This window comes from Parasteatoda tepidariorum, chromosome 8 (assembly GCF_043381705.1).
Source record: "Parasteatoda tepidariorum isolate YZ-2023 chromosome 8, CAS_Ptep_4.0, whole genome shotgun sequence".
NCBI classification, from domain to species: domain Eukaryota; kingdom Metazoa; phylum Arthropoda; class Arachnida; order Araneae; family Theridiidae; genus Parasteatoda; species Parasteatoda tepidariorum.
Window position 1 is genome coordinate 4,669,419 of NC_092211.1, and position 19,805 is coordinate 4,689,223.

General features: G+C 29.3%; 1 protein-coding gene across 4 annotated transcripts in view; it reads left to right on the forward strand.

Moving 5' to 3' along the window:
• LOC107451257 (chaperonin-containing T-complex member BBS12) overlaps positions 1-19,805 on the forward strand; it is a 66,333-nt gene that overhangs the window by 21,327 nt on the left and 25,201 nt on the right. For all 4 annotated transcript variants that reach the window (XR_011637580.1, XM_043050726.2, XM_043050724.2 and 1 more), the window contains exons 5-9: positions 649-950; positions 2,573-2,705; positions 7,836-7,979; positions 13,672-13,839; positions 18,020-18,121. Coding sequence is in view for 3 of the 4 variants with exons in the window: in XM_043050726.2 (XP_042906660.1) it covers positions 649-950; positions 2,573-2,705; positions 7,836-7,979; positions 13,672-13,839; positions 18,020-18,121 (849 nt within the window). In the remaining variant the exon portion in view is untranslated. The remainder of the gene's footprint in view (positions 1-648; positions 951-2,572; positions 2,706-7,835; positions 7,980-13,671; positions 13,840-18,019; positions 18,122-19,805) is intronic.

Below are 19,805 nucleotides of genomic sequence, written 5' to 3' on the forward strand. Positions count from 1 at the left end.
GTACAAAACTTTTGATAAAATAAAAAACTTATAGTTGTTCTGCTTCTGAACACTGATGAAAACACAATAGGATGGGCTTTATCAACAATCAAAAATATATACATTTATTTTACAAATTCCATATTATTAGGGTGGTGCCCTTCAGAGAATTAAAGATTCAAAATTATCTTCATCAAAGCCGATGCTTTACATTCGGCGTTCAGTGGCAGACTACTATTCCATATTGTTTTACAACACATGGCTTCAGCCCTCTGGTGGGAAAGACTTTAAAACGAAACTTGCAACAGTTACTTTTCTCAACAACTGAAATTTAGAATAGTGTGATTAAGAAAAATATGTGAACTGTTTTCAATTTCAAATTAATATTAAAATGTACAGGTTTAGAATTTTCTACAGTGAAAAGTTTTCGGAACTTCAGTATTAAAAAAAGTACGCAAAAGCTAGAAGTTAAGAACGTATCCAATGAGCGAGCATTGGATTGTGAAATGAACTGCGAAAGCAGTTCCGGGGGTTGGCAGGCAGGGGGCGAAGCCTCCTAGTATATATATATTACATATGTATGTATATATATATTACATAAATAGATTCATTCTTGGATTTCTGACTACTCTCATCCCTGAGTGTATACAATTTCTTTTCTGCAAACAGGGTTATCAACTGCCTGACATTGTTACGCATTCTCAATCCATCCTCGAAACAGTCTTGTCTCATTTACACCAAATAGAGTTGGATTTGAAAACGTTAATTTTTCCTAGTACTGACAAGTCTTTGAAAATGTCGTACAGCCGTCATTACTCTGCCACAAAAATTGAGGAGGAGGAAGTCACCCATGATAACCTCAAAAATTGCATTCATTCAGTTGTAGAAAAGCTTAGCCATGATGATAAAGAAAATTCCAGGCTTGTATCTGATCTCTGGATGCAGCAACAGTCTTCAACGCATGAAATTAAGTGAGTAATCATTGATTTGCAAGATTTTGTGTGAAATAATTTTTATTTAAAGGGATGGTTTATTTAAACTAACAAAATGATGTTTAACAATATTTTTGGAAGCTATTTTCCTACCTATGGTGTATGTGACCATCTTCTGATAACTTCAAATGAAGTGCTTTGCATACATAAACAGGGGTATGCTTAGAAGAAATTTGGGTCCGTTAACAGACCCTTCACAAAATATCTTTTCATAAAAACGGACCCTTCACAAAATAATTTATCTTTTAATCGGATCCTTCACAAATTTGTTTATCTTGTTATCATTATTGTTTTATTTGTTATCATTATTGTTTTATTAATCGAATAAATCCTCCCCTGAGGGGAGAAAGATGGTTCGAGACAAACTAAGTTTCCCTAAGTTTAAATTTCAAATGTAGTATTCTAAGAAAATTTCTCTAAAACATGTGCGCATTCTTTTTTATATTAAATTGTTAATTTTTTTTGGTAAATAAGTAATAGAATATTATGTAAATAAAAATTAATTTCTGGCAATTTTTTTTTGAATTTAGTAGCAGCAATTGTTGAGCAGAATCTTGTATCGATTTACAATTTAAAAACTTCTTGAAAAGTTTTTTAACAATTTTTGCAATAACAGGACCCTATTTGTAGAAATTTACAAAAGCAGGATTTGTGTTGAAAGAATGTGACTTAACGCTTATTTTATATTAACAAATTATGAATAGTTTTTTTGCAATTTTACAAGAACATTACCTTTTACAAAATGTCTGGGCAGACCCCTGATTAGTGCTAAAGAGTTCTGTCACAGAAAGCCCGAAAAAATTCAATTTTTGAAATAAAAAAGAAATTTAAGATTGAATTCATTGCCTTAAAATACATTAAAACCTCAGGACAACAATATTTTGGGGACCCAATAAATATAGTGTTGTAGAGAGATATATTATTATATCAAGGGCCTACATTCTTTGGGGGCATAAGATATTTTTTTAAAATTTTAATGTTATATAGGTATTAACTATAAATCTATTTATATAAAATTTAGTTTGCAGAGTGATAATTATGGTTAAATATGAAATCAGATAGGAATATGACTTCTTAAGAGATGAGGGAGGCAATTCTATGAATGGAAGGTGTTGGGGGGTGGTCTGTGTACATCAAGGATGAGGTATTGAAATCTGAATACAAAAGCCATTCACTGTGGGGAAAAGAAATAAGATAATCAACAGTGAGACTTCTCTTGACAGAAGACAGGAAAGAAGAAATATGATAGAAAAAAAGATTTTTTACATTATATGAAAACCAATGTTAAGAGGAGAAAATAAGGTTGAAATTTGTTTTAAAAAATCGTTTTACAGGAGTTTATTGTTTCAGAGGATATCACAATATTGAAAGGTGGACAACATTAATTCATATTCAAGTTTGTCGGGACCAGGAGACATTATTGTAATAGAGGGAGTTATGGTTGTATCGGATATCGTTGTTGCGAGAGTCCACTGTATAAATAAATGTCCCTATTCGTTAGCTCAACATTTTTTCATTGAAATTAGTTTGCCAGTATTTTAATTGATTCCTTATGTATTTTATATAATAAGAATCCTCATGAATATTGAAATATATTTTAGATTTTGTAGTGAGAATATGATTTTGTGCCCTCTTACATTACCTAGTTCCTATTCATCAATTGTTGAAGGGTGTATCATAAAATCGAAGTTACACTCTTGGTGTGACAAAGAACTTGAAAAGAACTACTTATTGGTAATTATTTCTATCTCTTCATTTGGCACCTTTTTTTCAACTGCACTACAATTGAAGTAATTTTCCTTATGCAGTGGCGTAGTTTGGGGGACACAACCGGAATTACTTGATTAATGAGCTATTGTACGATGTAGAGGTAAAAAAAAAATTAATTATTAATTTTTAGTATTTAAACATTTTGAAACGAAACAACCTCTGTGTGAGAAAACCTACAAAATTCAATCGGGGGTCTGTCCGGGCCAAATTTACTACCGTCTAGCGGTATTTTCACAAATTCAACTTTATAAAAAACGGTGGTTTCACAAAATGCTTTTTCTTTAAAAAAAATTTTTGTGTCCCGTAAGAAATAATAAATTCATATTTTTGCATATTTTTTTTGTTTATTTTTTAATATAATAATTTTCAGAAATTACGTGTTAATTTTCCTAAAATATTCAGAAAAATCTAGACCGGCCAATAGATGTCGGTTTAAAGGAGGAAGAGTTGTATGTGTGGTTCAAAAATGAGTCTGGTTTATCCATTGTTAATTGGTCCTTCATATATTAAGGGATCTGTCTAGGTTTTTCTGAGATATTTTGTGAAAATTATATTAAAAAATAAGCAGAAAAATATGGATTTATCGTTTCTTACAGGATTCAGAAATAAAATTTCAAGAAAGTATTTTGTGAAACTACCGCTAAACGGTAGTAAATTTGGCCTGGACAGACCCCTATGCCTATATCATGCATATATCATAAGGAGGGAATCAATAACCCCCTCAAACATATATTAAAACTATGCCACTGCCCATATGTATTTTGCCAAGAAAATTTTTTTTATTTTTAACTCTAGTATTTAAGAGGGTATTCAACTGTTGTATAAACAATTGTATTCTAAAGTGCCCCCCAAAAAAACAACCCCACCCTGAATAACTTCTGATCTCATGATGGGATCTTTACGTTCTAGGACCCAATTCTAATGGTTTGAGGGGGTAACCTCATGAATTAGTGCAGACAATATTTGCAAAATCATACTTACTTTCTCTGGATTCTCCCTTTTTTTCATGCATTCCCAAAAATATAGAAGGGTAAGAAATAGGGTCCCATTCTTGTCCTTTGGAAGAGAATTGTTGCACACAAAGATAAATTCCATGCAAAAAATAAATCAATATTTTATTTTATTTAATAATGGTCAAAACAATTTTGAATTCTAAGTGTAACAGTTAAATTAAATATTATTTGGTGCGTATAAAGTAAAGTTAAGTTATTTATTGTTATTAAAAATTGATAGATTGAAATATTTGGTATATAGTACTTGTATTTGGATATAATCATGATTAATATTAGTTAAGTGATTGATTTTTGTAATAATTAAATTAAGGGGGATGTGATCGTTAAGGAAAGTGGTAGTACAATGCTAATGTGGGATAACCATAACCCAATAGGTTCAAAGGGTCACAAAGTATGAGGTTTGAACAAATTGGATAATTTGGTATCACCAAATTTGGAAAAGGGGCGAAACTAAAAATAAATTTAAGATTAAAGATAAAAACGATAAAGTCATGCTATATCCAAACAATATATATATCATTCAATGCAAAATTTGTGATGTTTCCAAAGAGAAAAAGTAAATGCCCATAACAATAAAAAAGGTACTCACCGCATACAGAAGGAAAAAAGGTGATAACTAATAGCTATAAAGGTAAAGCTAAAACAACAATAACACAAAACTTTCTGTTCAAGTAAACATTTATTTTTGTAAAACTACTTATTTTGATCATTTCGTAACAAACAAACAATATGATTCTAACACATTTTGTGGCACAAAAAAATATCTTTTAAAAGGAAATGGGTGACAAGAGAATTTAAAGAAACCAAAGGCGTCAGGCATAAAGTTAAATATAAAAGAATGATTAATTTAACCGTTAAAATAAATATGAAAAGAAAACTTAAATTTGAGAGGGCTTTTAATGTTAAAGAAAATTAAAGTTATAAAATGTTGATTTTAAATTTCACAGAAATTGATTACAGCTGTGGATTTAATTTAAAATAAAGGTTAAGAAAAAAATGTAAAAAGAAATCCCTCGATACGGACCGGAGTCCGCATCGCGGAGAATTTAAAAAAAGGGTAACCTGCCAGAAGGCTCGAGAAAAAGAGAATCTATATTAAAAGACTTAAAGAAATTCCTTAACTGGGGTAGACCAGAAAAGTTACGGCCAATTAAATTTAAAGAGGCGGAGAGTTTGAAATTTAAAGGAAAGAGATTGGTTTGTTAGCCCCCCTGAAATTAAAAGAAGAAAAAGAAAGGCATGAATAGAGAGGTTGGTTGACTTTCCCCACAGGAAGTGCGATGACCGCAATGACCATGAGAAAGGTCAACAAGAAAGTTAAAATTGCTATAATGAAAAAAAAGGAACAACGTTTAAAGAAAAATTAAAGCTTAGATAAAACTAGAAATTAAGTTGTCACATTACATTAAGTGTATATGTGACACTAAGGTATAAAAATTTTTACGTAATTTTTCATGGCAAAATACAAAATTTGTGCGAAATCTGTCGAAGTCTTTGAGAAATCAAAAGTTAACTGTACAACTTTTTTAAAATTTGATTTCTCGGGAACCGCTAGTCCAATCTCGATATCACCTATTCGACGACATTTTGACATTTATCGATATTATCAGCTTATGGATGAGAATTAGTAATGTGAACTATAGTATAGTAATGCATTATATTTAAATTTAATTCTTTAGCCAGTTTAAATATTAACTGAACAATATCAGGAAGCTATCCTTGATATAAAACTTGATTTGCTTGAAACAAAATTTGAAGATGGAAAGTTAACATGTTTTGAGCAGAATCTTGTTTTATTCATATAAATGAATCCCTCATCATCTCTGCATAGAAATGCATTTTGCCTTTCTTGGACACTGCTGGTGTTTTTTTAATTTTTTTATTGGCAACTTTACATTTTGTGTTTCAAATTACTCTTGTTTTCCTCATTCCTGTATGGTGAGTTTTGAGAACGAATGCCTATTTTGAGTGCTCTCAGCTTTTATTGCCATCTTCATATTTTTTAAACGAATGAAATTCTTATATCATCAGTTATATTGTTTGAATTTTAAAAAAGTTGTAATAAGTTAAGCAAAAAATTTAATTTGTTGACTTGGGAGGTAAAAGAATAATATGACCCCAATTTAGCAATTGTGAAAATAGTGGGTTGTAGCTAATATATTCTTTCATTCTAAAGCAAAAATATAAAATTGTACACATGTTCAGCTAAAAATAATACAGAACTCTTTTAGTATATGAAAAGAGTTTGTGAAAGATTTCACCTCATCATGTACTTCTTGAGAACTGTTGAGCCTTTTCTTTGTCATTTCCTCACTTTTGTCTGTACAAACAAAATGAGTATAATAAAACCTGTTGGCCTGAATTGACCTCTATTATCAAGAACCAAATTTTTATGAAAAGGAACAGAATTTTTGTATTCTGTCTATCTTGCTGCAATAAATAAAATTTAAATGCTTATTCTAGACCTTTCAAAAGTTGATTAAAAAATAATAAAAGAAAATTTTAATTTTTTTTAACACTTTTGTAATATCAGGACTCAGAAAATCTCACATTTTTTTTACTTTAGTTCAGGTAATGGAGCTCAAAAATCTTCTTGAAAATTTCAAAATCTAAAAATACTATCTGGAAAATTTTCTTTTATTGTATATTTATGTCTTTCTGACTGCTAAGCATGAATCCGTATTTTGCAATCAAATATTTTTTCAGAAACATTTTTCCCACAAAGAAACTGTAAAAATCTAGTTTTTCACAAGTAACTTTCTTGTAGTTTAGGTTGGAAGATTCCCGATTTCATATATAAAAACTAAGAACTTTTACTACAAAACTAGTTCTTACAATTTGACCATAGGGTAATCTAAGATCTATGCCTGTGAGAAAAGTCATGGAATAATCTCTCCCTTGAACAAAAATTAATGGAGGTTTAGAATTTTATAAAACTTTTCTTATGACTTTCATAACTGCCCTTTCCTATCTGCGGCAAAACTCTCTAGCTCTAATATCTTTCTGCAAGATACTTTTAATATATATGTTACTAATTTAAAATAACAAACGGGCTGTGTTTACGAAAAAAACTTCTTCTTTTTTAGTTGAACATGTAATAATTTTTTATTCTAATATGGGTGATATACACGCATTTTGTTGGAAGGGGGAAAACGTGCTAATTATTTCTTTCTTTGCATTTTGTAAATAATCAGCACAATAAAAAAAAAACATAATTAAAAATCATGAAATCCGTGTTTAAAAATTATGGAGAAATAAATAACAGTACCTTCCAAAAATTCAATTGAATCATTGCCTTAAAAAGTAAATACTCAAAGATACAATTTTGAATTTTCCATATTGTTTGAAATAAATCAGGGTATTTGAAAGATCACATGAAAATTGAAGATAATGACTGATGATCTAAATGCATGATTAAAATTTTATGTGTAAATTTCTGTAGAAAAGAAAACTAATTTTTTTACTTTTAAAAGGAAAAATCGTCCTGCAAGAAGTTTGTAACGTACTGCGACAATGTCACCATGTCGCTGCGTTACTGTATGGAGAGAAAAAATATTTCCCTTTGAGTAACCACAGTTTTTCCTAAAACTTCCACAAAATCATGATTTTCGTTTTTTTTTTTTTTTTTTTTTTTTTTTTTTTTTTTTTTTTTTTTTTTTTTTTTTTTTTTTNTTAGTTTTTTTTTTTTAATCAATTTATGTTTAACATGCATTCATTTACTGTCTCAGTGAATAATTTTTTATGTAATATCAGATAATTGCAATATCGAAATATCTGAATGGAACATATATAATAAGGATGCAATTTGACTGGATATCTGTTGCATTCATAATTTTTAAAAAAATGTTTTAATCTAACCTATAGTCTGCTAAATGTGGGGTCTTGAATATATACGCAGCTATAATTCTGGTGGGAGAGTACTGTAGTGTGTCTACCACTACAAAAGTACAATTCCAATTCACTAGTATATATAAGACATGTTAACTTGATTCTATGATAAGGTACCTTTTCATAGATGAAGGTTGATATGACTCTCCCCGCAATATATGTTATATTCAAAAGAATTTTTTTTTTTTTAAAGATAATAAAAGGAAGTCTCACTCATGATTATGTGGACATTGGAGGCAGTTCTCATGTTAATGTGACTCTTCGAAAAAAACCTGCTGAAGTTACAATCACAAAAAGAAATGCCTGGTTGCAAAAGTGCTTTATTCTTTTGAAAAAGGTAATGTTTGAATGTTTGTAAAAAATTGTTTCACGTTTTTCTTTATGTGTCGCTTTAAAAATAGCAGTAAAATTTCATTATAACGACAATTCACACTAGCAGATTAAATTGTCGTTGTAACGAGCTTGTTGTTTTAAGCAAATATTTATATTTATTGTTAAATTAGCAAAAGTAAGACTGAAAAAGGAAATTTGTCATATTTCTCTTTTTTTTAATTTTTTTTATTTGAACTATAGTTTTGAAGTAAATTGCGTTTCCCTATATATTGTAAGCTGAATTACTTAGTAGTACTATACCAGGGTTACCACTCCACAGAGCGATCTGCAAAAACCTGAAAAATACAGGGAATTTTAGAATCACCTAAAATATGAGGGAATTTTTAGTTATTACAGTGGAGCATCGTTTATACGACGCCGAAGGGACCACCGAAAAACGTCGTATAAACGATAACGTCGTATAATCGATTTTTACTTCTAAAACTGAAAATAACTCTGTTTTCAGTTAATTTTAATGTTTAACGTATTGATTTACATAAATTTCTAAATTAGACAAAGCAAAACAAACAAATAACCAAAGAAGAAAAATTGCAGTGAGCAATTTGAATGTATGTTACCTTTAATTATATTTTCTTGCTATTAGTCTTTACAATGCTTTGAATAGTGAGTTGAACTTACTGCTTTCTATGATGCAATTTTAGATTTCTAATCACGGCCAAATCTAATGGCTGAAGCGCGCTTGTGCAATTTGCAGGAAAAAAGAGAGCTTTTACATTTTCCAAAATAATTAGTATCGATGGGTGCGCTGGACATTGGTCGATGAATAGCAAAATTTTTCGTTTTTGCCTCTTCATAACATTGTCTAGTTTTTTCAGTCATCTAGTAAAAATTACGTTCGTCATCCAAGCATTCTTGTTGGCACCCTTTTCTGTATCATTCATATTGGCAAATTCCGCCCTTTTTTAAAATACACGGGGAAAATAAAGAATTAAATAAACGTGAACAAAATCTAAAAACCGACGTATAACCGATTCTGTGCGTCGTATAAACGATATATTTTTACAATAAAATGAATAGGAATGATTTGGGACCACACTAAAACGTCGTATAAATGTAAACGTCGTATAAGTGATCGTCGTATAAACGATGTTCCACTGTATTTAGAAACTGGGAAAATGCAGGGAATTTTGTTTCTAATTTTCGTCTTTTAAAAAATGGTGACCACTCGAAGTGCAATCTATAGGATATTGAAGGATGATATTTCAGCTATACTAAACTATTTCATTTATTTATAACATTATTTAAGTGTGTTCAGCTGGTCCTTTTTTTTCTTCCTAACTTTTCCAGCAATTAAAAGTAGTTAGCCCAACCCTGTATACTTTATGAAAAACAGAAATGCCATTAATGTTTGAACAGCAAGTTTTCAAATCTAAAGCATTTGCTGTAAGAAATTAAAGTGCGTCATTAATGATGGTTGTGAAGAAAGGGGTCAACAAAAAAGAAATTCGCTTTTCACTACCAGAAATAAAAATCTTCCATTTAAATCTTCTTCCTATAATATTGCTCCATTATTCAGTAGAAATTTGCTTCTGAATTTTTTTTTTTATCGCGATGATATTCACTTTTAATTTCTTATGAACATACAATTTTTGTATCTTCAATATTATAATTTTCCCGGTGACTTAAAAATTGTCATAGTGTACTTCTCTTACTCGGCTGTACTTGTTAGTGGGGAAAAACTATACTGAACTCCAATATTAAACATCTATTTTAAAATCTTAAAAGAACATATTAAGTTACCTAAAAAGTTTGTCCTAAAGTCGCCTTTGCAATTAGGTTGCATAATCAGAACTCAATTGGCAAATACAGCAGAAAATATTTTCCATTTGTAGCTAATTTATATACTTCAAAAAAAATTATAATTTTTCATTATGATTATAAAAAAAACTTCTGGTTTATGAAGGAAATCTTATTTTCCTTTGTGTTATATATTTACCTGTTAAAATTATTAGAACCTTTTCTGACTCCAATCCAGATGGATTGAGGCTCTAGTACACATATTGGTCTGGTTCCTTCGCCAATCTTGAACAGTTTCTTGAAAACAAGATGCTGCATTAATGATAGATAGAAAAAGTATTTTTCAGTAGCCATTTCACTGTACAAGGCTCCCAGGCACGGAAATGTTTTACACCCCTATGACATGCCATAACTATAAAAAAATTTCACATACATAAAATAAATCATTTTTTAAGGTATGCAATAATTTTAGCAAATTTAAACCCATTTTGATTACCCCAAAAACTCAAAATAACCAGTTGTAATCCTCATATAATTAAATAATTTTCAAAACTATGGAAGTTAATTAAATTAAATAAACATAAAGGTATAACAAATAAAAAAAATTCTATAGGTATGAATTATTTTGTCAAACTAAGCAGTTATTAAAACATGTTACAATGCCCAAGCAAGGCCGGATTTACGTATAAGCTAAATAAGCTGTAGCTTGGGGCCCCCAGATGACAAGGGCCCCCAGATCCTACTTTCCCTCCTCTTTTTTTAAAGGTTTATTCGTAGCTGGTGCCTTCAGATGCCCAAAATGCTTTTTTTTTTCTTTTTTACATTGTCGGACATAATAAATATAAATAAATGACGGAATAAAACAAAAAACTTTGTTGTCATTAGTAGGGAACGTATCATCTTTCAAGCAATTTGAGTATTAATAAATTATTTATAAATAAGCAATTTTTTAGTTTAAAAGGTAAAAAAGTTTTTTTTTTTTTGCCCCATCATTCGATCATCAGACTATTTAATATCTGTTTCTAAGGATCAGAATTCCCTTTTATTTTACTTTAAAATTGTACAAATGATATATTTAATGCTTTCATGTGATATGCAGCAGTTTTAAATAGCACTTTAAAATATCTAAAAAAGGACAGAAATTGTCAGATCAAAAAAAAATTTAACTAATACTTTTGAATAAGAATTAAAATAACTACACACGTTTGTTTTGCTCTCTCATTCTATATAGCATTATTTAGAGTCGACAGTTGCGAGTAGGTGTGATGATGACGTAATAAAAGAGGCATACAAAAAAAGCAAAATTCATTTCAGTTAAAATCCTCAATATTATATTTTTAAACTCCTCGAAAATGTAGTTAAAGTGGTATACAAATTAACTGTCGCAAGCAAATTGATATTAAGTAAGAACGAAACAAAAATGATATCGAAATATGCTGAATCACTAAGGAGACCGGGATGAAAGACATCGAAACCTATTTGATTGAATAGTATAACTAGAAGGTGTTTCTAAAATTCTGAAATCTATCAGGCTTTAATTTTTTTTTCTGTCACAAACTTTATCAGTAATTAAAAATAATAAATTCCTTAGATTTTAATATTGGTTCTGTTTTTTCGTTGATCAAATGTTAAACATTAACAGATATTTGTCTTTCAAAACATTTCATTCTATAATAAGATAATTATTCTACAATTGTAATTATCTAAAACTAATTGCTAATTGATACGAAGCTTTAGTGTGTTCCATTGATATGTTGAATGCTCGTTTTGGCTGGAGACCCGGGACAGTTGCTCTTTCACATCCTATCCACTATACACCATCAAGAGCAAAGCTAATACTTTAAACCCGTTTGACATTTATTCTCTCTGATATTTAATAGACCCTTTAATAAATCTTTAAAAATATAAGCCAAAAATGTACATAAATAATGAAATTTTTTTTCTTGCACTAAAATTTAACAAATGTACTGAAAATAATTAAAAAGAAAGCAAAAATAATGAAGAAATATTTTCAATATAAACAACAGTTAAATAATATCAGTTTACGAAATGTTCTTTTTATTTTGACAAACAGTATTAATATAATGGCCCTCACCTGCTCCAGGGACTGCTGGATTGGGTTCAAAATGACAAGGCTACGGAGTTGAATATTAGTAGTCATGAACTTGAAATTGGGTCGGCTGTGCAATACCTGTTATAAAATAAACTAATAAATTTGACCGGGATAGCCTGGTTGATAGAGCGTTGGACTCGTGTTTGTGAGAATAAGAGTTTGAATCCAGCCGGCAGAAGAATACCCATGTTTAAAATGGTGACTATTGCATGTTAAATTTGTCGGGGTCACAAAGTCCTCCAAGTTCTTATAACAAATAAATACCTTTGGGTACTAATCAAGCAGTTCCCTTGTTTTCTGGATTGGGTTCAAAATGACAAGTCGAATTTGCATATTTTCTACGCACATTCAAAATTTCATGCTTCTGAGTCTTATAGATTTTGTAAGGTAAAGAAAATCAATTGATAAAAAATCATTAAAAATTGCAAATGAAATATATTTAAAATGAATCTAAAAAAAAATAACTCTGTTAAATATATAGTGGCCCAGCACGCCAAATTTTTACTCTGTGCTTAAAATGTGTTTCTTTTGTAACTTTTCCCCCCTCTTTCAAAAAATGTGTGCAATAAAAGAAAGGTTCTACATAATAGTCTCATCACAATTAATATATTTAACAATAAAGTAATATTATCAAATTTTTTAATAATATAATGTTAATACTCAACAATAAAAAATAGTGACAGTTTACTTTAGGTGTATAGAAATGGAATAGAACTTATAAGGGCCCCATCATTTTCAGTAGCTTAGGGCCCCACCAAGCTTAGATCCGGCCCTGTGCCCAAGTACCTAAAATTTTCATTGGAATGTAGAAGAATAGTTTTCAGTTGCCTTTTTAAGATTTCTGGTTGATAAACTATTCAAATTATTGGTGTTTGCGTGATAATCAATCACCATTTGTGGAAAAAATGCACACTTTATGAATGGAATATATTTATTTTTAAAAATATATAAGGTAATTATGTTTATTCTTAGCTTTTTTTAATAAAATTTTTTAAAAAGTTAAATTCTCAAGGGCCTCCAGGCATTGCCCATGCATAAAGACTGTACTGCTTATGTTAGCTCTTTTGTTCAGGGCACAAAAAAGTTTACACCCTGAATAACTTTTGATCTAATGATAGAATTTTCACATATTAGGTCTCAATCTTAAAGCACCTCATCTTAAATAGGCTAATAAATTAGTGTTGCCGATGTTTTAGGTAATGAAATCAAATTACAAAAAGCTTAATTTTTCAGTATTAGATATAACTTTTTTTCAACGTATTCTGATTGCTAAAATATGACCCCAATAGTTTGGTTAAGAATGCAGTCAAAAGTTGGACGGCTTAATGCTACATTTCATTTTTGCACGTGTCTCAAAAACACTTCTTTAATGAATCTAAATGTTTTGTGAACAATTATAAAATTTATTATTCAAAAATATGTGGAAAAAATAGTTTTTCATAGTTTTCAAAGAATAACCTTATATGGCCAAATACAAAGTTTGAAAACGATGAGTTAAATGATTTTTAAGTTATCTCATTTTAAAAAAAGTCGTATTTTTAAAATTTGATTTCTCGAGAACTATTCAACTGAATTTGTTCAAAATTTGTATTCTTACTTTAGTTCTTAAAAATTATGTAAATATTTGTATACTTCGTAATACAAAAATTTTCAAACTATTATTAAATTAATCTAAATAATTATTAGAAATTATTTTGTACTTTGTTCTGTAAATAAAATATTTATTACTAAAACTAATGCATTTCATGATGTCCCTCTAAATTATATCGTTGTGTGTTCACTTCAGTTACAGATAAATGTTCTTTTAGTCCATGGTACTGTTGATGATGATATTGTTTGCTATTGTCTGGCCCATTCTATTTGTCTCTTCTCCCATATTCCCTGGGCAGTGTTGGAAATCCTTTGCCTGACTATGAAGACATCACCTTGCACCTATCTCTTGGATTGTAATGAAGTAAGAATGCTCAGTTTTTTAAGTTCCCAACTGAGAAAGTGTCACCTTATCCATAGACCGATTATACCACTTCGATCTCTGCCCTGTGGCATTATCATGGCGACATTGTCGCAGAACGTTAGAGTTCTTGCAAAAAGAATTTTCTTTTGGGAAGGGGAAAAAAACATTTCGGCAGAAATTTACATGTAAAATTTGAATTGCGCATTTAAATAATAATTTTTTGTCGCATTCAATTTAAGCAGATAGTATCGTAAATCCATGTAGTGTTTTTATTGTATTTCCGGCAGTAGTTGATTTTCACATGGTTTTTAATTATCCCAATAAATTTCAGACAATATGGGAAATTCGACTCTAGTATTTACTTTTCAAAGCAACGATGTTATTGTGTTTTTTTTGGGGGGGGGGGCAATTATTGCTTTTGGTTTCGATATAGTTTTTAAAATCCTATGTATGCATATACAACAATCAAATCTTGAAACGAAATACATATTTGAGTAACCCCTGTTTTTGAACAGTCCGATTCGCTTGATTTTTTTCATCGATCTGTTTTTCTGTAATTACAGCTACGAATTTTGTGATTTTTAATATTTTTTTAAATGTAATGATGATTTACAAAATGTCATAAAGGGAATAATGAGTGCGCTTTTCTTCCCATAAATATATTGATTTTTTTTTTCGCTTTTCGATAATAACAATCTTGTGAATCATTTGGCAAGTAACTGTGTCTACCATCTAAAATATTATGAATGATAGAACTATTTTAGGTCAATGAACAATTATGTACTTGAAGTTAATTTGCCTTAAATTTTATATCATAAAAATTTGCTAGCTTTACAAAGTGAGAAAAAGGTTTGTTTGAAATGCTTAGTTTTTTTTTTAAACTAACTTTTTTTCTAATTTAACTTTTAACTCTAAAAATAGATGATGGATGCACTCTGACTGCAACTCTTTAAATAAAAACCTCACACAAATACTCGTTTGTTTTGTTCATATTTTTTTCATCTTTCCCCATTTGACCTCATTTAATGCAGATGTTTGTCTGAGAGGTCTCCTAAAGGTTTTCTTCCAAAAGTGGTCTTAATAGAGGAGGTCACTACAGAGAGGCAGTCTTTCCTGGTGGTTTCACTGTATTTTAAAGAATATTATAGTTTGCATTATATATGTATACATGTTCAAGCAAGTGAAATGTCTCAAAAAAGTTTCTAAAAATGCATATTAAAGTAAAATAAATGTGTAGTAAGGATAAAAATAACACTTTACTTATTCATGTAATTTTTTTAATCGAAAAATATCTTCTCACTTTAATCCATCATAAAAACATGATTTATCTTAAATGAGATACATTTTTGAAAAGTCTCATTTGTCAGTAACTGTTTTAAGTTAAGAAACTAGAGTAATTTAAAAATTTCTCCTCAGAAAAATGCTTACTTCAATTGAAATACAAACATTTCATAGATGTCTTCAGAACTGCCAAGTCTCCTGTTTTTTACTGAAACTCCTGTATTTTAGGACTATCTCCTGTTTACCTGTATATTCTCAAATTTCCTCGTATTTGTTGAAGAAATTATTTTTAAAAACGACAATAAAATATCTGCTGATGGCAAAATTACTTATCTTATTCCTCAACAGATAGTGCTATTGCCAGTACTGCAGTATTTTGACTGTTAATAGTTTAAATAAATATAAATAATGGTTTAAAAAAATCTTTATAAAAAAATTTTCTTCTTTAGGTTAATATTTATATTTGAGCTAATGTTCATTGACAAGGCAATGTATTGAATTGGATTTATAAGTAATAATTAAATAGTAACTTTCCCTTTGATAATTAAAAATTCCATAATGTTATACAACATTTTCAAATATCTATATATGAGAAAGAGGAAAACAAGTTGAACTATTTTTAAAAATAAATTATTACGTCAGTTGTAAATTCTTCAAAGAATCTCTGTGGGATTCTTGCTGCCTTTTCTAGCAGTGTTGTATTTATTAAAATTTGAAAAACATGAGTGTTTTTAAAACCAATTTTAAGTCTTCTTGAACAATCAAATTGCGGAGGAGGCAGGATAGAGTCGTACTCTAAAATGAGTTAAAGTTTTAAATATTTAATTTGCAAGTGTAGAATAAGTCTCCCAAAAAACAGATATCACCCTGAATAACTTTAGTTCTAATAATTGGATTTTCACATACTAAGTGTCAATCTTAATGGTTTCTAGTGGTGACTTCAAGTATGCTAATTAATTAGTGCTAACTATTAATTGAGTTAAGAAATCAGACACAAAAATGCACTTTCTCTGGAAAAAAAATTTTTTTTGCTGCATATTTCAATTCCTGACCCTAAATATTGGGGGGTAGACAAAATTAATATGAAGGGGTCTGAACTTTAGATCGTTCTCCTGACCAAACTATGGGGACCCTATTTACCTAATCGGGGCTACCCTTTATATTTTGAAGGTTAAGAATCCAAGTATGTAAAATATGTTTATTCAGAGAAAGTACTTTTTTGTGCACAACTTAATTAATAGTTACCACTAAATAATTTAGGCATATTTGAGGTCCCTCCTAGAACCATTAAGATGAGAGCCAGTAGTGGCCTTCTAATGAAATCTATGCAAAAGTAAAGGCCGACAATAATAGGAGGATTCCACCTAGTCGTGAATGGTATCAACAAAATAGTCCTGGGGCTGCCCTGGAGCTAAAAGGTGATTTGTTGAAAAGGTTTATTTTGGAGGATCCGCAGATGGTGTTTGATTTTCTGTCGGTGAACGGTCTCCTGGACTTGGTCTAGCCTTGTTCTGGGCCAAGAGGAATAAGTACCACCACCATTAAGATTGACCGTTAGTATGTGAAAATCTAATCATTAAAATGAAAGTTATTTTGGTTGATATATATTTTGCTCAGTGTATATAGAAAATTAACAACCAATGCAGCTTCTAGTCATGCAGTTTGTTTAAAAAATATGTCAATCAAAAAGCCTTATTAGTTCTCACACTTTTCTGTTATGGAAGTCACCACCAAGATTGGAAATTTTAAAAATTTAAATCTTATCTTCTACATTATATAGAAAAATAGAATCACAGAATAAATGGAAATTTATTAGGGGTCTCCAAGATGTTACAAAGATGAAAAAGACACCTTAAGACTAATAAATCATTTCGTTACACTTGTTTACGAAAAGCTTCTTCCCTGCTCAAGTATTTCAGCTATAATCACTGACGTCCACAATTTGGGTGGTCCATTAAAAAAATAATAATAATAAAATAAAAAACGCTCATTTTTTGAGGAAATACCAGCAATACACAACTTTCTTTTTTTTTTCTTTTCTGTTGAATTGAAATATATATTAAAGCAATAGCAATTCAACACTACATAGCAATTAAACTACAATATTTTTTTAAAAAAAACTTATTATATTGGTGTTTCATGGTGCCCCCTTTAACTTCTGGTGTCCTTCGCACATGTTTATTATGCTTAATGATTAATACAGCCCTGTTTAATATCAGTATTTGAACATATTTCAAGAGATCTTTCAATTAATCTTATATATTCNGTCTGGAATTTATTATAAAAGGGTTGCGCTTGCGTAAAATGTACTATCATGGAAATTCAGCCTTTTTGCGTTTTGGCTAATCTCATCCCTGAAATTAGGGGTCTCCAAGATGTTACAAAGATGAAAAAGGCACCTTAAGACTAATAAATCATTTCGTTACACTTGTTTACGAAAAGCTTCTTCCCTGCTCAAGTATTTCAGCTATAATCACTGATGTCCACAATTTGGGTGGTCCATTAAATAAAATAATAATAATAAAAAAATTAAAAAAAACGCTTATTTTTTGATGAAATACCAGCAATACACAACTTTCTTTTTTTTTCTTTTCTGTTGAATTGAAATATATATTAAAGCAATAGAAATTCAACACTACATAGCAATTAAACTACAATCTTTTTTTTAAAAAAAACTTATTATATTGGTGTTTCGTGGTGCCCCCTTTAACTTCTGGTGTCCTTCGCACATGTTTATTATGCTTAATGATAAATACAGCCCTGTTTAATATCAGTATTTGAACATATTTCAAGAGATCTTTCAATTAATCTTATATATAATTTATAAAAATTGAACATGACTCAAACTTTGTGGATTCGTTTAAATAATACTAAATGTTTTTTTTTTCCTTCTCCATAGAAAAATATACTTTCCAGTCTTGAACTTAGACTGTGGAAGCCTACTCAAGACTTTACCTCAGCTGATGACAAGTTTCTCCTAGTCCGTGTTGCTTCTGAATCTGTAATTATACTTCTTTTAATATCCAACCATTCATTCATTTGTGTTGTGATTATTAATCTTCAATCATTTTAACAATCATCTTCGTTACCCAATTGCATTTTATGTTATGCCATAAATAAGAATCTCAAGTACTTTTTGTGATTGGGATAAGCGTACTTTTTTGTTTCTGAGGTCAAAAGATTTATTATTTTAATGTTGCTCAAGTAAGAAACTACATAATACTACTGCATTATTAATGCTTTTTTACTAAATTTTTGTGTTTGTAATCTATTATAATGTTTCTGTTTTATTCAAAGTGATGTTTCTGACATACAGCGTTTATTGAGTACAGTTTTAGTACACACATAACAATTGAATTGTTATACCAATATATATTGATTTTTAAATAGTATACTTTAAATAAGACGAATAATATATATATATATCTTGTAGCAAGAAATGGAGCTCCTTATTTACCTTATTTTATTCTTTTAAATTTAGTTCCCATATATTTTAACTTACACACATTTTGTAATGTGGCTGCTTGCAAGTGCAAATCAACAAATTATGAAATAAAGCTCCCACAACTATGTTTTAGAAACATAATATGTGTACAAATAATAACGAAAATTGGAAATATAAAAATGAAAGAAATCATCCATAATTGATAAATTTCATTCTAGAAATGTTTTTACTATCAAATCCAGCTCTGTATACGCACATGCAAGTATTTCATCAAGCATGTAAAATGATTGGCCAGTTCATGCGCTACTGACTGATGTCTTCTACAGCATTATTATTTAGATTATTTTCTATTATTAAATACAAATCAAATGTATATACAAAATGTTATTAAAACGCAAATAAAAGTATAATTGTATGCTTTTGTAAACTGATACTAAAGACCTCAAATCTTAAATAAAAAAGGAATTATTTTAATAGAAAAAGTTTAATTTCCACAACTGCATTAGAAAAAAAAAATTCCAGTTCATTTAGTCTCAAATAGGCAATAATGAGAAAAACATTTCTTAAATTGAGTATGAGATTTATTTTGATATTTTAAAATACTTGTTTTTAAATTTCATAAAATGCTAGCCGGCTTTCAGCCGGTCAACCTTTTTAAAAAAATAGATTTTCAAGTATTTCGAGATTTAAAATTGCACAATCAAAAATTAATTGTGAGTATATTGAACTCATATTGCTAAAGTGAGAGTGGATTTTATTTTTAGTTCCTTGCATGATCTTACGGTATTGTGTTGAATTTGTTTCTAAAATGTTTAGTACAACACATGCTAACATTAAAAAGAAGGAAAAAGAATGCTATAATCTCAATGGCACCTTTGTTTTATAATAAATCAAATCCGCTACCCAGTCAAAATCAAACTCTGCACTTATTTGCAATTATTAATTATAAGCCAATAAATTTTAATTGTAAAGGTTTTTTCACCAAAACGTAATGAACTTTAACTTATAATTTTCTTTCAGTTAAAATAATACACATATCTAAAACAACAAATAATATATTTTAAAGCAAAAAATTTAGCTTGACGGCGCTATTCAAGAACTAAATGAATCTGAATCAAGTAAATGAGTTTTTATGTTGATAAGTTAAAATCCTAAACTTTAAACTGATCTGAGTCTTAAATGTGTGTAATTAAAAATATCATTTATGTTCAGTGCAAAAAAAAAAATGACTGCTTTGAAT